Here is a 16,630-nt window from a genome sequence, read left to right as displayed (position 1 = left end):
AGTGGATTTAAAATATAAACCATGTTGTAAACAGATGTGCTGTCATCCAGGCTCTTTTCCATTAAGTGAGCATAGGCAGAGTAGATTTAGCATAATTCTTCAGGGCCCTAGGATTTTTGGAATGGTAAATGATCATTGGTCAACTTAAAGTCACCAGCTGCATTGGCCCCTAACAAGAGAGTCAGCCTGTCTGTTGAAGCTTTGAAGCCAATCTTTGACTTCTCCTTTCCAGCTATGAAAGTCCTAGATGGCATCTTCTTCCAATAGAAGGCTGTTTCATCTACATTGAAAATCTGTTTTAGTGTAACCACCTTCATTAATGATCTGAGCTAAATCTTCTGGATTACCTGCTGCCGCTTCTACATCAGCATTTCCTGCTTCACCTTGCACTTTTAGGTTACAGAGATGGCTTCTTTGCTGAAACCTCATGAACCAACCTCTGCTGGCTTCAAACTTTTCTTCAGCTTCCTCACCTCTCTGAGCCTTCATAGAGCTAAAGAGAGTTAGGGCCTTGCTCTGGATTAGGTTTTGGCTGAAGGGAATGTTGTGGCTGATCCTCTATCCATCCACTAAAACATTCTGCATGTCAGCAATAAGGCTGTTTTGCTGTCTTACCATTCATATGTTCACTGGTGTAGTGCTTTTCATTTCTTTCAAGAACTTTTCCTTTGCACTCACAACTTAGCTAACTGGCATAAAATGCCTAGCTTTCCGCTTGTCTCGGCTTTTGACAGTGAAATAAATTTAAAGGCAAAAAGCATCCATTTCACCTGGCTTATTTCACTGAGCATAATATCCTCTAGCCCACCCATTTTGTTTGAAATGGTAGGATTTGTTTTCTTCTTATGCTGGATAATATTCCATTGTGTATATGTACCACATCTTCTTTATCCATTCATCTACTGATGGACACTTAGGTTGCTTCCATTTCTTGGCTGTTGTAAATAGTGCTGTGATAATAGGCCTTCAAGCCTCCTCACTAAGCTTAATCATTTCTAGCTTCTGATTTACCATGAGAGATGTGCATGTCTTCCTTTCACTTGAATACTTAGAGGCCATTGTAGGGTTGTTATTTGGCCTAATTTCAATATTGCTGTGTCTCAGAGAATAGGGAGGCCTTAGGAGAGGGACAGAGATGGGAGAACAGCAGGTCAGTGGAGCAGTCAGAACACACGTAACCAACATTTAAGCTCACTGTCCTATATGGATGCAGTTTTGATACCCTAAAACAATTACATTAATAACATTAAAGATCACTGATCACAGATTAGCATAACAAATATAATAATGTAAAAGCTTGAAATATTACAAGAATTATCAAAATGTGGCAGATAAAGTGAGCAGATGGTGGCACCGATAGACTTGGTCAACACAGGGTTGCTACAGACTTTCAGTTTGTAAAACATGTATTATCTGTGAAGTGCAGTAAAGTGAAGTGCAATAAAATGAGGTACACGTGTATATAATTGGTTTTCTGTTTTTCTGTTATGGATGTGTTAAAAGGTAATAGTGAAATCATCTTTCTTTTGAAATCACCAAGATTAGTATTTCTTTCTTTGCAGATGGATAAATGAGTATTTATTGCTAACTACTAATTTTAATAACAGTACCTTATGTTTATTGAACTACTGTGTGCCAGTTGGTGTATAAATTGTTTTACATACATCACTTCGATTAATTTGTCTGATAAATTGTCTTCGTTTTAGAAATGAGTGCATAAGGTAAAGGAATGCTCTCAAGCTAATGCGGTCACCAAAATTCCTCCAAGGATGTCTCACTGTGAGACATCTGCTCTATAAACTGTTAATGTTCTATATTGACTCTTAAGACTGATGCAGAGGATTCCCATTTTTTAAAAGATACTCTAGTCCAGTTACACAACTTGCTGCTTAAATCTGGATTCTTATTAGCATCCATTAGGTTCGCCTAGGGTATTTAACCAGTGACAGTTAAGGAGTACATATATGCTAATGGTCACCCAGTCATGAGAGTGATTTGGCTTATGAGTTGGCAACAGAAAGTCAAATAACTTTGAATGATGGTAAGGACAGCATCTCAGTGAGGCAGTAGCGAACAGGGCAGGCATGTTGTTAGCTGGCCTTGCTTCCATTCAACCAGGACTGATCCCTTTTCACCATTTCATGAACTTGTGTATTTTTAATTACCTTTTTTTTTGGATTAACAATGCAATTAAAACAAAGAATATTTGAAATTTTAAAGCTTTTAATGTAGATTCTATTCCCTTACTTTTGTCAGGAACTATCATATTTGTTTTCTGTAAGAGAAATGGATGCTTTTTTGCCTTTAAATTTATTTCACTGTTCTCCTGATTCTTTCTGGAATATTATATTTCTTTAGAAATACAGACTTGAAGAAACTAGATCTATGTAATATTTGAGATGTTTTGTTTGATTCGCTCATAAATGTTATTCTGCTTACCTACTTATATTAATTTTAGGACCTGCATGCTCATTTTAAATCTGATGTTTGGTCCATAGTTGCTGAACTTTTAAAGGACTTCTGCTGACAGTGACTCCTTCATGTGTTACTTCTCAGTACATTTTCAGAAGATAATATTGCTCTTACTGGATGGCTTCTTAGCTTCTTAAAGCTTCTTATTTAACCAGGTGTTAAAATGACTTTTCAGTTTTTAAACCTGATGGGCTATAGATACAGGGGACTGAAGCCCAAAGATCAAAACTGTCCTTGGTTGTGTTTTTATTTCTGCATAGTACCTGTAGCTTTATCCATTTCTTAATACCTTGATATTACCATACTTACAGGAAAGTGTTGACAAAGATTATATTGATCTGAAGGGACTTCTGACATCTTTGTCCACAAAAGAGATGGGGTGGCCTTCAAGATTGGGCTTCTTACTGTTTCATTTGGTGCATATTGTCTTTTTTTTTGTTTTGGTATCATTAATATGCAATTACATGAGCAACATTGTGGTTACTATATTCCCCCCATTATCAAGTCCCCACCACATACCCCATTACAGTCACTGTCAATCAGCATAGTAAGATGCTATAGAATCACTAGTTGTCTTTTCTGTGCTACAGTACCTTCCCCATGCCCCCCCACAACATTATGTGTACTAATCATAATTCCCCTTGTTCCCTTTATCCCTCCTTTCCCACTCATCTTCCCCAGTCCCTTTCCCTTTGGAAACTGTTAGTCCATTCTTGGGTTCTGTAAGTCTGCTGCTATTTTGTTCCTTCAGTTTTTTCTTTGTTCTTATACTCCACAGATGAGTGAAATTATTTGATACTTGTCTTTCTCTGCCTAGCTTATTTCACTGAGCATAATATGCTCTAGCTCCACCCATGTTGTTGCAAATGGTAGGATTTGTTTTCTTCTTATGGCTGAATAATATTCCATTGTGTATGTGTACCACATCTTCTTAATCCATTCATCTACTGATGGACAATTAGGTTACTTCCATTTCTTGGCTATTGTGAATATTGCTGCGATAAACATAGGGTGCATATGTCTTTTTGAAACTGGGCTCCTGCATTCTTAGGGTAAATTCCTAAGAGGGGCATTCCTGGGTCAAATGGTATTTCTATTTTGAGTTTTTTGAGGAACCCCCATACTGCTTTCCACAAAGGTTGAACTAATTTACATTCCCACCAGTAGTGTAGGAGGGTTCCCCTTTCTCCACATCCTCAGCAACATTTGTTGTTGTTTGTCTTTTGGATGTTGGCCATCCTAACTGGTGTGAGGTGATATATCATTGTGGTTTTAATTTGCATTGGTGCATATTGTCTTAGGTAATTCAGTAACCCTTACAGGAGATTCCAAATGAGAAATATTTTTTGGTATTTAGTAGAAGTTTACTTGAGGAATGACTCCATTCTTTTTTGAAGACTGCACATATTCCATTGATGGATTCACCAGTCTGTCGAACCAGTTTCTCATTGATGAGTATTAGGCTCTTCTTACAATTTTTATTTTGCTGCTATAAATAGGGCTTAGGTGTGAATATCCTTATACATATCTAATATCACTTTATGAAAATATTTCCATATGATATATTTTTTAGCAATAGAATTGCTGGGTAAGGATACGTGGATTTAGAATTTTGATAGGTGTTAACAGAATGCCCTCCTAAAGATTACATTGATTTATACCCCAACCAGTGGTTGAGCATAAATTTTGTGTTTTGAATTCTGACTAAGTAGCCTTTGTTTTGTATCAGAAGTTTCTGTTGGTTCATTAAGAAAACTTACCTACGACTAGAACTAGGTTTACTGACTTTTTGACTTATCTACTCTTTATTTTGTAATTTGATGTCATCATTCTGATTTCTTATGTTCTGTTCATTCTTTGTGCTAATAACCATTATTTGCTAGTTATATACCAGCATATAACTGGAAATTAATATAAAAGCTAGTTTTAGAATTAAAAGGAACCTGAAATAAAAACAAGAAGAATCAGAAGCCTTGCCACTATGTTACTGAAGAATTGCTATACTAGGATCCCTGTCTGTACTTCTGATGTTCTGTTATCTATAACATTTGAAAGGTTTTCCCATACTTAGCTGCTGTTTTTATAATCTAATCAAAGCAGTGCTATTTTCAGATACAGTAACAACTTTTGAATCTAGGATTTAAGAGTTGAATTGATTGCTAACAGATTGCTGTTTCTTTAGACTTATGACCTTACTTTCAATTATGTGTAAATGAGACGTATTTCTCAAAACCAGCTATTATGAAAACTCTGAGCCATAGTTCCCAGAAGATATGATCTAAAAGTAATTACTGAAAAAATAGAATTTAGAATCTTTGTGGAATACTGTTGGTGTCATCCTCTTGGACTGTTTCTAGAATTTCTCTGATTTAAAAGTTCCCAGTGAATGCTACTTCTAAAGAACTTAGAGTCAAAAATGTATAATTTTGTACTTATTTTTTCCTTTCTCATAATAGCAGTTGGTGACATACATCTTTTTTAGCTTGGAGTTAGGAATTTTAGAGTCGAATTTGCTACTCATGTTAATGGATGCTTGAGTTGTTCCCAGTATTTGATTATTATGGATCAAGCTGCTATGAACATTGTACATGTATATTACTGGCTCTATGCCTTGTTTTGTTTTTGGTATATCTCTGGGAGTAGAATTGTTGGCTGATAGGGAAAGCTTATGCTTAATGGTAGACAATACCATTTTCAAAGTGGTTGGCTTAATTTGTACTCCCACCAGCAATGTATGAGAAACTTAACACACACACACACACACACATACACACATGCATGCATGCGTGCGTGCGCACACCAGTACATTGTTCCATTTTTACCTTACTCCAAATCCTGATAACCAGAGACAATCATTTTGCATTCTTTTAGCTGTCTTATGTTCCCAGGTGTTTACCTCTGTATTTTGAAGATAGTGTTGTTACTTCATTTTTTAATTTTAAATATATCTATTGAATTCCACTATGAAATTCACCTCTTATAACAGTCCTCCTCACTCCTTCCCCATCTTTCCAATAATTCTCTCATTTTTTTGGTTAATTAATATTTAGTGTTTGTATTATAATTAGAATGTAAATACTGATCTCAGCTGAGTGGCTCAGTGTACTATGAACATATTCTTTCTATGTGATTTTTTTTTCCCCCTTCAGGTAACTACTTTATTTAATTCATTTGGGTACTTTTCTCTCCTAAATTCTTTGACTGAACTGTGAAACCCCCCTTCATAATGGTCAAACGTATCAGGTCCTTCTTTTTTTTTTTAAGTATTATCTTTGAAACCCTTGATGCTGCTACTTTAATTGGAACATTTCTTGGCTGGCTTCAGAGCTGTTTTCTTAAGATATCATCCAGGATATTCTTTCTGCTTTTCTTTTATGTTGGATTCCCTATTTTCAGGATTCCATGTTCTTTTTTTCTTTGTTTATTATTTTAATTTTGTGTAGCATATTGTTTTTTAGCTTCCTGAGAAAGGGTATATGGGAAATAAAAGTTTAAAGACCTTGCTTGTGTGATACCAGTTTTCTTCTGTCTTCATATTTGATAGATAACTTGGCTGCTTGTAGAATTTTAGATTGGCAAGATTTTTCCTTAGAATTTTGAAGGCCTTGTGATAATCTGGCTTCTGGAATTGCTGTTGAGATATTTAGTGTCATATATTTGCTCAGTCCTTTGTATGCTTACCATCTTTTCATTTTTGTTTCTTTTCTTTCTTCTAGTCTCTTCCTCCCTTCCTCCCTCCTCTCTTCCTCCCTTCCTCCCTCCCTCCCTCCCCCTCCCTCCATTCCTTCCTTATAGGGATATTTGTTATACCCACCTCATAGGGTAAAGCAAGTACCTGGCACATAGTGCTTAATAAACATTAGCCATTATAATCTTTCTTTGAGGTTGTCTTCTCTCTGCATTTTCTGTTTCCTCTCGATTCCTTTTTTCTGTGGCTTGTTTTGGCTCTGTATTTTATGTTTGAAACTTTCCCCAAGTATCTGTTGATCTCTGCTAACAATTCATATTTAAGAGTCAGGCTAATGGGTTGGTGAGGGACTTTTTGATACGTGGGCTTCAGTGTAGACTGATTGCACAATAAGCTGCCATTTTTGTTGGCCGCTGTCCCACCCCATCCCCATCCAAACCATCGGTATTTGTAGGTCTTCTCTACAGAGAGACATCCTGGAGGGACTTAATTTGGCTGCCAGTGTTTAGGAGCTGAGAGAGGGAGAGGGTTGCTGGGGTTTCTTTAGTTAGTGTGTATTCTTCATCTTAACCTTCCTCTTTTCAGTGTGACCCCTACCCTTTGCTCTCTGTTGTGTTTGGTCTTGATGCAGAAGTCTCTCTTGTAGGCTTTTTCCAGAGAACAGACCTCTGCCTCCTGCCAGATCGAGCGCAGGCTAGTTGTGTGATGCTTATACATACTTTCATCCAACCCTATTTTTAGTGCCCTACCTCACCTCTGCCTTCTGCAATACTTGGTGACTCCAGTTTTGGAGTCTACCTGCTTTCTGTGATGCAAATGTATTGATTTTCTCCTCTGTGTGCTCTTATCTTATGTTGCAGCTGCCTCTGCCCTGCCAAGTCTGCTTTCCATCTTACAAAAATGGGTTGACATCTTTGGTTTGCTTTGTTTCCCTTTCTCATTCTTTGTATCTTTCTGGGTTTGTGAGTTTTTTATTTTTTCACTGTTACTTTAGTAGATTTTTTAAACAGTTGTAGAGAAAAATGTGTAAGTTCAATCCTTGACGTTTAACTGGTTATGATTTGAAATTTTTTTAAGAATAAAAACTATATCAATATCTTAAGTACCCTTCTCCTTTAATGAATATTTGACATTATGCGTTTAATTAGTTTACTCAATATGTTAAAACAACATCAAGTTTATTAAATACCAGGTTCTTAGAAGTCAGGTACTGGATATTACATTATGTGTGCATGTATGTACGTACCTGTGTTTAAAAAATTCCCTACTCTTCATGTACTTAGGTACTCAATAAGTTTATATTCAAAGAATATTATTGGCTATAGTTTTAAATTATTCATTCTTAAGTTCTTACTTTCCACATGTTAATAAATTTACCTGACCATTTTATCAATTGGAGTTGCTCAACAAATCAGTAAGCCCTATATTAGTTCTTCCTGAAATTGAAAATATTATGGTATTTAATGTGTCACTGTCATCAAAAATTGATCCCTTGGGTGGTTGGTGGACACTGTAGTATTATGCTAGTTGTTTCTATAATATTTAGACTAATCACTTTCAGATAATGTCAGCCTGTCTTGCTGAGATGTCTTTTATACGCTGATTATCAGCTCGACCTTTCTCCATGCTGTCCAATAGAACTTTCTCTGATGTTGGAAATGTTTGTGCTGTTCAGTGGACATGGTAGCCACTAGCCACATGTGACTATTGAGCACTTGAAATGTGACTAGTGTGACTGGGGAACCTGAATTAAAAATTTTATTCTACTTTAATTAATTTAAATGGCTGTAGGTGACTAATGGCTACCATATTGGACAGCATAGTTGTAGATCATTATCTGATAGGATGCACTAAGCTTTTGATTTAAAGTATTTTATGTGGTCAGACACTTGAAATAGTTTGGAATAAAGTATCCAATTGAGGAATAGGAATTGACTAAGTTATCCTCTTTTTTAAAAAATTGTAATTAGAACTGCATTATTCTTTGGATTTATATAAGAATAAAAATATGCAGATTGCTATTTCAGAATTGAAAATAAAATGTATTATAGATTGGTGTGTCATGCCTTTTATTTGAAGCATTTAGGGTACAGAGAAGAGATTGAAAATGGAAGTGAAAGGTGAAAGTACTATTTAGAACTGCTTGGAGATTTTCTTTTGTCTTGCAAAAGAAAAGAGAAGTACTGTTTGAATCAAAGCCTGGTTTGGATTTTGAGTTTTTATATTCTTGAAAATAGTCATGATAATGTTTTGTTTTGCATTTTTAATGTTTGGATGGAAATACTTTGTGACATCAGACTTCTTTGTGAACTACAGATTAATTCTGAAAATTTGTTTTGAATCAGGGATGAAGAGTAATTGTAGTAACTGCTATAACATTAATCTTTGGCTAACTAGAATTAGTTATCATGTCATCAAATATTAGATAATATATGCCATCAATTGAGGTCTGTGGTAAGTTGAGTGTCATTAAGTTATTGGTCAAAATTAAGTCATTTGTTTTTTTCTAGAAGTATAAAAATTACTGGACAAGAAACGTGGCTTTGATTGCAGAGTATTACAATTTTGCTTAATCTTTTTTAATGAAACACAGCTTTTTTGAATAATAGTAAAGTTAACCACTATACATGTAGTTTAGCAAAATATATTTACTATTTTACATAGTATTATGATTGCTAACAAACAACTGAATATTACTTAGGCCTTTGAGAAGATACATTAAATAGTTCTTTCAATTTTTTTTTGCTGTTCTGAAAGCCTCCATCCTCTCTAAGTCCTTCATTTTCCCCAGGTGATTTCTCCTCCCATCTCACAGAATGAGGGCACTCCCTCATTTTCTTGTTCTCACTTACCAGCTTGCACTCATCGTCCCTGATTCTGACCGCCCCTGGCACTGCAGGCGAAGTGTTCTGTTCCCTGACAGAAACAAGATACTGTCTACCTGTGCTCTTATCCGATTTACCTTCTTATGTATGGCCATTATGTATGTCAATTACTCTACCTATTGCTTGTGATTTCCACCTATTGCCACTTTAAAAAAAATTTTTGTTTTAACAAGTTCAACCTCTCTCCATCATTGGATACAGAGACATATGTAATCCAAAAGAGCTCCTCTAATCCCTTCTCCCTTTTCTTCTCATCCAGTGTTCTTGAAGGAGCTGTTTGTATTTATTCTGTTTCTTAGCAATCTGTTTTAACACGCCTTCCACATGATTTTCATGATGTTTGAGAACCACTACCCTACTCTGTATTTGTGAGTCAGTCATGAAGCCTACTGTTATAATTTGGGAGCACAGGTTATAGTATTTTGAGGCTGTTAGTGTACAGTTAGACACAGAGGAATAAACTTTTGATTCGGTGAAGTGGTGTTTAAACCTACAAGTGGTAATTGGTGAACTAATTAGGATTAGATTTGGCTGTCAGTGATAGAAAACCCAGAATAGCAATGGCTTAAAAAGATAGAAGTTTATTTCTTTTTCTTATGAGCACAGGTAATCTAGGTTTGGTGACTGCATGTTTTATCAGAGATCTTGGCTTCTTTACTCCTGATGCTCTACCATCCTCAACACTCAGCTTCTACTTCTTGGCTACTTTTTGGCTGCTGTGGCTTTTTTATCAAGTCATCCTGTCATGTTCTAGTCAGCAGGAAGGAAAAAAAGAGAAGTCACATCCCTTCCTTTTAAAGCAACTTGCTAACAGTTGCCCAGAACTTTTCAGTCCTATTGACCAGGATATAGACATCAGTCACTCTCAGTTGTAAGGGAGTCTGGGAAGTAAAGTTCTTATTCAGGCAGCATGTGAAGATATAACTCATGATTTTTTAAATTGCTTGCATAAACTCCATGGTTTGAATTTACCATAAATGATTTACCTGTTCCCTATTGTTAGATATTTAAATTGCTTATAAAGTTTTTATTATAAACAGTGAAAATAAACAATTTATGACTTTAAAAAGTATATTAGTGAGCATAAAAACTACGTATTAGGATACTGAGTGTTATTGGGGAGAACTCTGAAATAGTAGAAATAACATTTTGAGAGTTTTCCCCTAAGACAAGAAAGATGATGATCTTGTAAAGAGTAGTTGAATTAAGCAGTGGTTATAAAATTTGGACTTTAGTCATCTTTTAATGAAATTAAAGCACTATATAGTATTGCTGACTTACATAAACTAGTGCAGTAAAATAAGTGTGGATAATTTATATTTCCTTCCTTAAGAATGTATAAATGCTTTACATTTTATATACTTACTGGTGTCTAAGTTATACTGATTTTTTTAGTAGTGAAATGACATTTTATTTATGTTTGGAATACAAATATTTCACTTTAAATTGATTAATTCTTTTCCAATAAAGGATTGCTGTATGAGTTGGTAAGTTTAGAAAATAAGTAAATAAAAAGTTGTGTTCAAATATGCATGTACTTTTACTGGGCTTACTGTAATTCTGTTGATTTACAGGCCTTTTTGCAAATGTGTAATCTGCCTATTAAAGTGGTTTGTAGAGCAAATGCAGAATATATGTCTCCATCTGGTAAGTGGTTTTTTTTCCTTCTCTATTAATATTCTGCTTTGATAAAATCACAGTGGTAGTCCAGTGCACACCTAGATTTTAAAAATGCCTATATTTAAAAAAGATTTTCCCAAGAATTTATAAGTAACAATTGCAAACTTGAAAGTCTTGGGGTGAGCATATCTACTCATTTCAACTCTGTGATTGGAGATAGTTACTGGAAAATTATGGGAATTGTTCTAAATAGTAAATATTAAAAAAGCATGTAATCTCAGATTTTCCTGGTTTTATTTACACAGGACTGTTGTTTTTTTTTTTTAGAAAACAAATTTTAATATTAATGAATCCATTCATTATTAAACACACTTTTCTGAATTACATTCTGCCATTATACAGATGGAAGAAGAAATTTTATATACTTACTAGCTTGTAATAGATCTTAAAGTGTATCATCTCTTAATTTTTTTGGTTCTAATTCTTTTTGTTTTAGCAGGTTTTCAGATACATTTTATTAAGATTTTATAATAGCCTTTCTGCTATTTTTTGTCATATTACCTTTCCTGTCTTATATTAGTGGATTAAAGTACAGTTTTAAGTGAATGTGACTCAGATAATTTTTAATATACAAAAATAGTGCCATAAAGCTGTTAAATAAGTATTTAATAGAACTGGTATGGATTATTGTAATGTTTTACTGGAACAATAGCAACACATAGAATCACTCCTTTATGAATAAATCTGTTGTATATAACTGTTTGGCACTTGCTTTTTGGGGAGACATTTATCTGTCTTTTCATTGTGATGATAATTTAGTAATGACCTGTGTTAAACATTTTTTTCATATTAAGGGTGGTATTCTTAAGGGTGGTAATGATGTCAGAAGCTGTGAAGATACCCTTTACATACACACCACAAAGTCTGTATGAATACATCTACATTTATAAGTGTATGTATGTACATTTAAAAACATTTCCATGAGAGAATTTCTGGACTTATAAAGGTAGACATATTTTAGGTTGACTCATTTTGTGTTAATTTTGTATATAGTTTTTATAAGCTTCACTGAATTCTGGTGAAATGAATTATATTGGGTCCTATCCATCCTTTTCCTCTGTGTAGTCATACAAAGAAATGTAGATATACATATAAAAAGGTCAACAGTCTAATACTAAATTTAGTATCTTTGGCAAATGAGGAGAAGCCATATAGTTCATCTACCTGTTTCTTAAAATGACTATACTAGACTTAGTATAGTGTACTTAGGTAGATAGATATCTTCTTTTTATAGACTCCATGAAACAAACAAGTAAATATAGAGACTATAGTATATGCATGCATACATTAATAGGGGGAGTCTTCTATAGGTAGGTGAAAATAGTACTTTCTGTCAAGGTATTTAATTTTCATCTTATCTCTAATATTATTCTTTGTAATAATGTAAAAAGAAGTCTTTGTAAATGTAGATCTTATGATTTGGGGTGATCAGGAAATGTTTTATTTTATTGTTTGATCTTGTGGAAGATTTTTGAAGCAGAAAGAATCATGGGGTAGTCAAAAGACTGTCTGAGAGGAAATTGTTATTCTAAAAGTTTTGTAACTTTGTCACATAATGACAGTTACCTTGGGAAATTCCATGTCTCTTCGAGACTAAGACTTCATCTGTAATATAAGGTAGTTGGATTAGATGACATCCAAGGTCCTTTCTATTTCTAATATTCTGTGAATCTATAAACTTGTTTGGCAACATCTTATTTTCTTTAAATATAAAAGAAGTTCTAAAAATGATTCTTTTGCCTAAAATAAGAAACAGGGCTCTCATTTTTCTTTTATGGCCTTTGTTGGTGCCAGAGAATAACTGTCTCACTGTGATTTTGCATGATATGTGCAAACAAGGATATAACATTGGCTCCATGTTGTCAAGCTAGTGACAGAAAGCAATTCACTTCTAAACTGTTGTTTTGATATTTATATCTCTTTATATTTAGAGACATCTGAGTAATCAGTTGATGAGCTATATTATTTCCCTGTCTCACAATCTATGCTAGAAGTATTTTTAAGAAATAAAATTCAAACTCTTTTTTCCAAGAACTCCAAACTGGTTATTGAAATTGAGAAATACACTGCTCTCAAAATGTTATACCCCAAAATGCCCTTCAGCCTAGGCATTCATTGACAAATAGTTTCCATTCTTAGATCATTTTATTTTGGCAGACCTATACTATTTCTCACAGTATAGTAGTTACAAAGATTTTATCCCAAGTTAGAACATGGTATGACCTAATGCTTATCCAGGTTAGAAATTTTCTTTTTTTGCAAGATTTAAAAAGCAGTAGAAGAAAGGAATGAAGAATTCAATGTTTTTATATTGGTAACCTGGAAATTTCTTCTAAATACATCTGTTGAGTTGTGTTCCGAAAGGCTTCCCTTTCCTTTGTAATGCATGCTATCCTGTGGATACAGATAAAGCTTTTGTTGGTGCTCTGCACCTCAGCCATTACCTTCTGGGTGACTAAGCCCAGAAGGAGTCAATCTATTGAAATGGTCCACGAAAGAAACCTGCTGTTAGTGTGAACTCTTTTTGAACTAGGTCTGACAGCAAGTTTCATCCTCTACCTTTTGGGGGTAAACTTCATTGCTATTTAGAGATGACTTTGTTTTCATCTTCTTTGATAATTTGATCAACTATTAATATTTATAAAAGTGAAATACTACTTTTTTATATGGCATTTATTTAAAGAATCTGTTTATACAACTTGTTCTTTTTTCTCATGTGTTGGGAACATACTTTGTATTATAATTCATAAGCCAGTATACCTTCAGAAATTCTTTTTTTTTTTTTTTTATTGTATTTATTTCTTTTTGTACATATGTATTTAATACTATGTAAAATATCAAATATATTTCAAAAGTGAAATAATAGCCAACAAACTAATTTTTTCATAAATATACATTCAGATGCATATGTTTTTGCTTACTGTTGAAGTATAATTAACATGTAAAAAAGTCAACAAATTTTAACTGCACATTTGACAAGCTTTGTCAGATCAAGATATAGAATATTGCCATCACTTCAGAAATTTATGTTCTTCCCCTTTCTATCCAATTCCCTAGTACCATCCAAAAGCAGTCACTATTCAGACTTTTAGCACCTTAGCTTAGTTTGCTGTTTTTGGACATTCATGTAAATACAGTGATACACCCTGTGCTCTATTTTTTGTGGATTCTTATATTCAATTCTGTGTTTCTCTGATTTATCCATGTTGTTGCATGAATCGGTAGTTCATTCATTTTTACATACAAGAAATACTCAACTATATGAGTCAAATATAGAACATTCCCACCATCTCAGAAATCAACTGTTTTATCCATCTATCTGCTGGTAGGCAGAAATTCTTAATTCTCTTAATTCCTGGTATTTTTTAGTCTAAGACATTTAATTAATGTACCATTATGTGCTTAAAATATTGACCTTAATGGGTATCTGAGATATAAAGGTAGAAGATGTAAAAAGAAGTCTTTGTAAATGTAGTTTAAAATATGGATCGACTCATTGTACTCTGAAGAGAAGGACCAGTTAAATTTCTTTGAAGTCTATCAGTGGTAGTGAACCAGCGTCTGGGCTTGGTTCACGTAATCTGAATAATTAGTATTTACTGCTATATGAGTGATTTGTTAGTATAGCTCTGAAAAGGGAATAAAGTGTTACTATATATGTGAGAACTCTAGAAATTAATCTCCTTGTTCTTTTTTACTTTGTTTTAAAATTAGTAATCAGTGTTTGAAAATTTGCAGAATTTAATATACACATTTAACTGTAATTAAAAAAATAAAGAAATCACTGTATTAAAAAACATACTCCAGTTTTGTGTTAATTTCCTTTCATTAGCAAAAACAAGTTTACGAAAAGCTGTTTTCACACATTTTCTTTTTCCTCAACAGGTAAAGTACCTTTTATCCATGTAGGAAATCAAGTAGTATCAGAACTTGGTCCAATAGTCCAATTTGTTAAAGCCAAGGTAATAAAAAATATATAAATACATTTGATCACAGTTACCCCTAAATAACTCATTCATCATTCTTCAGTGTGTCTTAACATGTACATTGATTTTAACCTAGTTTTATAAGATGCCAATATAAACTACTGGGAAATATTTCTAAAGTGTAAGGTTTTTTTCCCATAATGTAAATCAATGGCCAAAGAGGTAATTTGATTTTTACAAAATGGTAGATAATTTTCTAACTTTTGCTTATGAGAATTTTGGACATTAATGAAAACTGGTAGGTGTTATAAAATGTCAGGTTAACCTTTGAGAAGGGAGATACAGGATATGTTTAAAAGTTGAATGTGTTAGTTTATCTATTTGAATTATTCAGAGTAGATTTTAATGGTTATCTAAGGACAACCCCCATTAACATTTTGGGAAGCATCCTTCCAGACTTTTCTCTTTGCACTTAAAGAAAAATGTAGATCATACTATTACGTGTTATTTTTTTAACCTGCCTTTTAGAATCATCAATATGTTTAGAAATTCTTCCATGCTAATGACTAGATAATATAGATATGCATCATCCTTTTAAATAGTTGTATAGTATTCTATTATGTGGTTGTTTTATATTTATTAAGTCTTTTTGATGGACAGTGTTGCCAATTTTTTGCTGTTATTGAGTGCTTTGATATTCTTGTATATATACCTTTGTACTCTTGTATATGTACCTTTGTACTCTTTCTTGTATATATACTTTTGTACTCTTTGTACTTGTATATATACCTTTGTATTCTTGTATATATACCTTTGTACTTTGTATTCCTAAGAGTGATATTATGAGATTATAGTGTATGCATTTTTAAAATCTTACAAAAGTTTGCCTGAATGAAGTAAAGGTTATACCATTTTATGCATCTACTCATTACTATAGTGTGTTAGAATTTAGAAATTAGTGTCTCTTGCTCTATACCTTTATTAATATTTTTTTCATCTTTGACCACTTTATAAGCAATACACTGTAATATTTTGGCACTTATTACTAATAAGGTTAATCTAAAAATCATGGTTTACTGACCATTCTTTTTTTCTTCTTTGGTGAAATAACTGATAATGTAATTTTGTCCGTTGAAAGATACATTTTTATAATGACAAATAAATACTACTTAGCATTTTAAAGCAATAGCAGAATATTATTATTTTATATAAAATTATTTTGTTTTAGGAGGCATTTTGGAAATTAATCCATTGGATATTTGCAGTAAAAACATTAATGTTATATTACTTGGTAGTAAGATAACTGAAAGTTTTTGTATATTTAATATGGTGCTTTAAAAAATTTTTTTTAATTCCCTTTAGGGCCATTCTCTTAGTGATGGGCTGGATGAAGTCCAAAAAGCAGAAATGAAAGCCTACATGGAATTAGTCAACAATATGCTGTTGACTGCAGAGGTATAATAGAAAATAATAGGACTTGATAATCCTTCTTCTGTGTTATTTTAAATTTATTGAGAAATAGGAAAATAGTCAAGCAATTCTAGGGCTTAGATAGTTACCTAAATTATTGGACATCATTATCTTTGAACAAGTTGCCTGACATTTTTAGTTCTAGTTGTTCTATTTGTAAAAAGTAATGATTCTTGCCCACTCATTATTTTGCTTTGGTTTTCTGAAATTTATTTAAATAATATCTGTAAAATATTTTACTGGTATTAGAAATGTATAAGAAATATTTTTATTAAGTACCATCATTAAATTTAATGAATCTGTATAGCAACATTAGCCAAGAAAAGAAAAACCCTTGCATGTGTGACTTTTATAAAGTTGGCTTATAAAAAATTACCATGGCAAGAAATAACTTCCTTTATCCATTTTCTCTTTGGTGTTCTGAAGTTTTAGTGACTGTTCTTTTGTTCCTAGTTGTATCTTCAGTGGTGTGATGAAGCTACAGTTGGGGAGGTGAGTGGTTCTGCAGC

The 16,630-nt window shown here is 33.2% G+C and overlaps 1 protein-coding gene across 1 annotated transcript in view; it reads left to right on the top strand.

The window, feature by feature from the left end:
- The window catches only part of MTX2 (metaxin 2), a 67,412-nt gene that overhangs the window by 34,096 nt on the left and 16,686 nt on the right, over positions 1-16,630 (top strand). Inside the window, exons 4-7 of the mRNA XM_036879449.2 lie at positions 10,620-10,692; positions 14,611-14,687; positions 16,014-16,106; positions 16,575-16,613. Coding sequence (XP_036735344.1) covers positions 10,620-10,692; positions 14,611-14,687; positions 16,014-16,106; positions 16,575-16,613 — 282 coding nt within the window. The remainder of the gene's footprint in view (positions 1-10,619; positions 10,693-14,610; positions 14,688-16,013; positions 16,107-16,574; positions 16,614-16,630) is intronic.

The sequence above is a fragment of the Manis pentadactyla genome, chromosome 6 (assembly GCF_030020395.1).
Source record: "Manis pentadactyla isolate mManPen7 chromosome 6, mManPen7.hap1, whole genome shotgun sequence".
Classification (NCBI taxonomy): Eukaryota; Metazoa; Chordata; class Mammalia; order Pholidota; family Manidae; genus Manis; species Manis pentadactyla.
This window is presented reverse-complemented; position numbering and strand designations above follow the sequence as displayed.